Raw genomic sequence first — 6215 nt, forward strand, 5'->3', positions numbered from 1 at the left:
ACAGATTAGCAACTACCTTTGGTTTGTACAGCAAGCCTCGTGGCCTGCCTTTACCTCAAGTGGGCCATCACATTCTTCCTAACAAGTAGAATGCCTTCTCTGAGGGCACTTTTGGTGACTAAATGTCCTCCTGGTGCTTCTTCACCTCTCTGGCTGTGCTCACAAGGCTACCAAGTCCAGGCTGCCTGGTGTACTGTCCCTGGGAAGGAGGTCATAGGTCTGCCTGGGCAGCTCACGAAAGGCCAGGTGCTGAGGGGAACCAAGACAGCATCCCCGCCACAGCTGGCGGGACCGGCATTGGTTTCTGAGTCACAGACAGCATGCATCTGCCCCCTCCCCTGGGAGGGAAGCCAACTCTCTCCAGTGTGGTGGGAATGCCACCCGACTAGGCAGCTCCATCCTAGATGGTGGCTGACGGACCCAGTCGTATATAGGCTTGCTCTCAGGGCCCGGGCTGCTCTTACAGAGAGGGAGGTGTATCCGAAACACCACTGAGCCATTGTTCTAGTTCTGCCTGCGCAGCTAGGGCAAGGAGAGGCTGGCCCAGCTGGCCCGTGACCTCTCACCTTGAGGAACCCCCATCCCCAAAGGCATATCTCTTCTCTGCAGCGTAAAGCACCTGACAGGTGAGCTGGTCCCTACGTGGAAGCACAGTCCTGGCAGGAGAGGAGGACACGAGCTTGACAGCCTCTCTTAGCACCCTCCATACAAGAGGGGCCGGACGGCCCCCTCAAGAAGCCCCCCTGGCCTTCCTAGAGCAGGGCCGACTCTGCTGGCTGGTCTGAGTGGGGCCGGGTGAGCATGACTTAGGAGCCCTCTGCCCATCACGTTCTCAGGCCCTTGCTGCAAGAAGGCAGAGATGGACTCAATTCCATGTGGTCAGCTCCTGGGATCTTCCTCCTCCAGCTCTCTGCACCCCGAGATCGGCCTCGGGATCCCCCTAAAGCAGGGCTTTCTGAGTTGCTGAGGACAGATCTGCACTTTCCTGCCCAGTGGCAGGTGGCAGGGCTGACCTCCCGAGAGGAAGTGTGGGTTTGCTAGGCCCAGGGTGAATGTGTACTCCTCGGTCACGTGGGCCACGCTGAATCGCAGCCTTGCCTTTTAGTGTCTCTCACCCCCTCCCTAGTTCCATTTAAATAGTCAAACCCTGTCTTCTTTCCTGAGCACGAAGGCCACTCCTGAGGAAGCTGCCCTCAGTTCCTGGAGCTCCAAACGCCCCTGCCTAAACCAGGGGTGGGAAGCCCCCTGCCATGCCCTCACTCACGAGAGGGGCTGGGAAGATGCTCCAGCCACTGGGGTCCAGGCAGGACAGGTCTGGGCACCCTGGGCCCTGAGGTCTTTCCCCATATGGAGATTTCTAGAGCAGAAGGGCCAGTCTTGGAGGCTTCCTGGCTCCCTTTGGAACAGGGTCTTAAAAGGCCCTGACACCACAGCTGCCCCACTCGGGCTCCTGCACTCCCGGCAACTTCCAGAGAGACCGCAGAGGGTAAAGCCTGATGCTTGTGAAAGTCACGCTTGTGAAACCCGTCGGGGTTCCCATCGCTGGCCGTGGGCCAGGAGGGCGTGGGGTGAGGTTTTCACCGTCCCAGGAACAGAGAAAACCAAGGATAGGGCCGGGCTAGGGGGTGTTTTTCAGGAAGTTAAACCTGTTTGATTTAAAGGACTGGTTTTTGGCTCTATTCATTTATTTATTTTTAAAGAGCATGTTTTTCCTGCCTTTTGGTGTTAAAGGACACTCTCTTTCATGAAATGAGCTGCTGAAAGGGGGCAGGTAGTTGTCACTCAGCTAGTTTTTCGTTTTTAAACCTCCTTAATGGGCAACATCACGGGTGATGGCAAAATTAGGTCTCCCAGGGTTTTGGAAGGTTCGGTGGCTCGTGGTATCCCACAGCCTACAGGGCCTCCTGACCCTGCAGGAAGGGTGGCTTCCCCCACAGAGCGGAGGAGGAAGGGGACCCCTGGGCCTGGGCTTAGAGGCTGGCCTCACGGCTGGACTCACTGGGAAGGGCTCCAAGTCCTGGTGTCTGGAGCTAAAGGGGCCTTGGGGATGGGAGACTGACAAGAAGCCCAGCCCTGGGCTAAGAGGATGATGGACATTGCGGGGACCACGGGTACCCTCCCTAAGAGGCACATCGGCCAAGGCTCCAAGAGTAACCCAGTGCAGGGGAGGGGAGGGGAGGGGAGGAGAGGCAAGGTGGAGGAACGAATACTGTACACCATTACTGGATCCCAGGTTGCCACCGGCCAGCAGGGATGTGTGGACAAAAGCCTCAAGCTCTCTGAGGTGTGCCCACCTGTAAAGTCAGGGGTGGTGGGACTAGAGGTTCCAAGGCCTCTCCCAGCTCTGGCTTGTTACAAGGCTCCCAGTTTGGAGTCAGAGAGACCCACGTTCCAATCTGTAGCCTGGGCACTACCACAGCTCCCTGGTCAAAGGGCTGCTGTGAAGGTTAGCGAGCTGGAGCCTGGAAGTTCTCGAGACACCCAGGGGAGGGGAGAGATTCACGTGGGCCGCGTGGAGACAGATCAGGATCTCCTCACTATTTCTACGGCCCCGTCAACTGGTCCCCACAGGGGCTGTGCCTGTGGGGAAACCTGGGTCTGCTTCGCTTCCCCTGGGGTGTGAGAACTGGGGGCCCAGGAAGCCGACCTTGGGGGCAGGGGCTCTGACGCAGTCAGCGCTCGGGCCGGGCGACCCCTGAGAGCCTGTGTTAATTTCTAAATGCTCCCAGCCGCCCTCGTGAACGCCCTGGCTTCTCTTGCTGCCACCCGGAACCCATGCTCACACCCGGCTTGCCAGGCACAGGAGTGGGGTGGCAGCAGTCTGGTTGTCTGGGTGCAGCCTCTGGGGGCAGATGTCCTTGGCTTTGACTGTCATCACTCGGTTAACCCGTCTGAGCCTCAATTTCCTCATCTGCAAAGTGGAGCAACAAAAGGACCTGCACTTCAGGTTGTCGTGAGGATGAAACAGGTCGACGCACAGACAAACGCTCAGACTCAACGCTCCAAACAAGGCCCGTGTCCATGACCTACTTCCCCTCCTGTGTGGACAGCAGCAAGGCCTGCCTGCTCAGAGGGACCCTTCTGTGAGACCAGGGGCAGGACCTGACAGGTGCAGGTGGACACACACCCTTCCCCCCGCCATGCCCGGCACTGCCCGAGGCCCCAGTGGGGATGGTTAGACCGCAAGGCTGCAGGGCCGAGAGCCTCCTTCAGACATTGGTTGAGAAGGGTGTTTTAAAAAGGAAACTTCAGCAAGTGGCCGGTTCCCGATTTTAGGCCAACTGGCGCATTCAGCGACATCCAGAGAGGGGGAGCGGAGAGAGTCGATGGTGGCAGAGAGGCCCGAACAGGTGGGGACAGACCCAAGGGCTGTGGAGGGGACAGAAAAGGCTCCTGCTGTCGGTGATGTGACTTCCTCTGCTCCAAGGGCCCCAAATACAACTTCTGGGTGAACTGAAAATCCTTTCTTGAGTGACCCCCACCCACACCCTTATTCATGGCTCCCCAAACGATGGCTTCCTCCAAAGGCCCAAAGCCTGGCACAGGAAGGGTCCCCTCTTGCCACTTCTGTTCTTCCAGGAGGGTTTCCGAACTGGGCATACTTTGACCAGCACCTGAACTGACTGAGGTACTTTCTAACACACCCACCACCACGGGGCCCCGAGCTTCTGCCCGTCTCAGAGAGCCCGGACCCACTTCTCTTGGACCCTGGAACCCCAAGGAAGCCCCCGACCCCACGGCTCCCCGGTAGCTGGGGCGAGTGACCAGGCCCCAGGCTGGCCCTGGAGGGCTCCAGCCCTGCAAAACCTGAACTCCAGGGCCGAGCAGGTCCACAATGGGCCTCAGCTGGACCCACCAACAAACCCGGGGTGCGTGCAAGGTCACTCGACATAAAAACAACACATCCCAGAGCCGGGCCCCTGGCTAAGCCCAGAGCCGGCTTCCCCTCTACTGAGTGGCACCTCCATCACCTCCGTGCCTGGGCAGGAGAGGCCAGGCCAGGGCGGAGGAGCAGGGGTGGGCAGGGCCCCATACTCACAGCACGCAGAGCGCGTACGCCCGGGAGACGGACTCGCTGGCGCGCACGAGGAAGCTCCCGTCCTTGCCGGTCCTGGAGAGCAGCTCCTCGGCCTTGGAGCGGGTGATGTTGCCATGGTTCCAGCAGGGGACCATGGCGGGTGTGGGTCTCCCCGGGCCGGGCCGGCGCCCTCCCCGCAGGACCTGCACAGCCAAGGGGAGCTGGGCCCCTGCACCGCGACCCGCCGTCGGTCCCCTCTCGGCCGCCCCGGCTGCTGCCACCCGCTCACTGACCGACTTCCTGTTTCAGGCACTCGGCAAGGGAAAGGAAACGAGCTGCAGAGAACTTCCTCATTGCAGAGACCAAGCGAGAGAGGTCCTCCACCTTCCCAGCGCGCCCGCCCGCCCCCTGCCTGCTGCCCTTTCCCTCTCACCCCACCCCCCCCACCCCCGCGCCCTGTCTCTTTCCTTTAATGGGTCTCAGTCCCCAGAGGGGTGAGCATCAGCTCACGTCCTCCTGGGGGAACTGTCAGCTCCTCTGGGGTCAGGAGGTTCACGGCCAGCTTCTGAAGGAGCACGGCCAAGCCAGCGGCCATTCTGGGGCCCGTCCCAATGCCCCCGTGGGGTGGCCACGCCCTGGACATCAGCCTCAGCCCTCTGCCCGACCCCAGAGCTTTTCAACTCCCCGTCCCCTCCCTCCAACGTGCCCATGGAACAGATGCTCACAGGGCAGAGCTTCTCCGCTGGGACTAAGGCCTGCCCCAGGGCCGAGCAAAAGTGGGGGGAGGGGTCCAGCCGAGCCCCCTCCCCATATTGGAGACTCATGGCCACCCAGGCACTATTCAGCCCTGGGCACTGGGAGGACCTTAGGCGACACTGCCCGAGGGCTCCCAGGGCCCAGGTGACAGTTCCGTGACACATTTACACTTATCCCCAGGGCCAGTGGGTGTGAAGGAACCCATGGCGACCCTTCTCCAGGGCAGGGCATTCTGACCCTGCAGCCCAGCTTAGAGACACACAGAGGGAGCGTGGAGGGCTCGGGACGTGGACCTTTTGCAGGGTGAGGCGGGGGGCTGGGTTTTCACCTCTGGGTCTTTCTGGGACACTCGGGAAACTCACACATCCCCATGGGGCAAGCTGGTCACCTGGCAAGTATGACGTTCCTTCCTGAGTCCCGCATCTCAGCAGAGTTGGAGGTGGCCGGGCATGGCTGCCTTTGCCCACAGCTCAAAGGGGAGCTGCCTTCTGCGGGGCTGGGAGCCACCATCCTGGACCAGCAGACTCTGAGGGCCCTAAAGTGAACACCCCGCTTGGACCACAGGCGGGGTGTCCTCAGTCCTCAGGTCAGTGCACCAGGGTGAAGGGGCAGGTGCCCAGCTATTGCACAGAGCCACCCCGTCCCGCCTCAGCCCTCAGCCCCCCAACATGACAAGAGAAGCTGCGTGCAGGGGCCCGGGCCAGGCAAGCCTCCATTCGAATCCGGTTCTTCTGCATTCGAGCTGCAGGAGCTGGCTGGGTTTCTTCTCTCTCTCAGCCCCGGTTACCTTGTCTTTGCCTTAAGGAGGGCAGCCCCTAGAGGAGCTCAGGTGTGCCAGGAGCCCCCAGCCCCTGCCACCTGCAGCAGCCCTCGCAACACTTGATGCTGAAAATCAAAGCAAAGGCCTGTGACTCCGGTGGACTGAATCCTGGACCGGCCTCACCTCCCGCCTCAGGGAAGAGCAGTGGGGGGAGGAAGTAAGGAAGGTGGTTAACTCAGGCCTGAGGCCAGGAAGTTCTGCCCATTAAGGGGGCCCCAGGGGTGGGCTGCTCCCATAGAGGGGTCATCTCGGGGGTCCCCTCCAGCATGGGGGGCAGCACGGTCAAGGCATGGCCACCCTGCTTCGGGCCCTCTCTGGGCTCAAATGAAGTTCCTTTTGGAAGCTCAGCCCAGCAGACTTCCGGGTCCTCGCACTCACCTCCCCAAAGCCAGTTCCTCCCCAGGTCGCTCTGAGCTTCCTCTCCCCGACCACTGCCCCCTCCCCTGGTTCCTCCCACTGAACCCAGGGACAAAACTCCCAAGCCTTCAACGAGCACGTATCAAGGCCCTCTAGCCAGGTCCTGAGCTAGGTATGGGGACACCAAGGTGGGGAGAAGAGCTGGCCTCCGGAAGCTGGCTCAACCCTGGGATGCCAGCCCCCAAGCAAGCAACCCCTGGTGGA

At 60.9% G+C, this 6215-nt stretch overlaps 1 protein-coding gene across 2 annotated transcripts in view; it reads right to left on the minus strand.

Moving 5' to 3' along the window:
- The window catches only part of INPP5D (inositol polyphosphate-5-phosphatase D), a 133653-nt gene extending 129364 nt beyond the window's left edge, over positions 1-4289 (minus strand). For both annotated transcript variants that reach the window (XM_060151825.1, XM_060151823.1), the window contains exon 1: positions 4040-4289. In XM_060151825.1, coding sequence (XP_060007808.1) covers positions 4040-4173 — 134 coding nt within the window. In that variant the 5' untranslated portion in view covers positions 4174-4289. The remainder of the gene's footprint in view (positions 1-4039) is intronic.
- Between the last annotated feature and the right edge of the window lie 1926 nt (positions 4290-6215).

The sequence above is a fragment of the Lagenorhynchus albirostris genome, chromosome 6 (assembly GCF_949774975.1).
Source record: "Lagenorhynchus albirostris chromosome 6, mLagAlb1.1, whole genome shotgun sequence".
NCBI classification, from domain to species: domain Eukaryota; kingdom Metazoa; phylum Chordata; class Mammalia; order Artiodactyla; family Delphinidae; genus Lagenorhynchus; species Lagenorhynchus albirostris.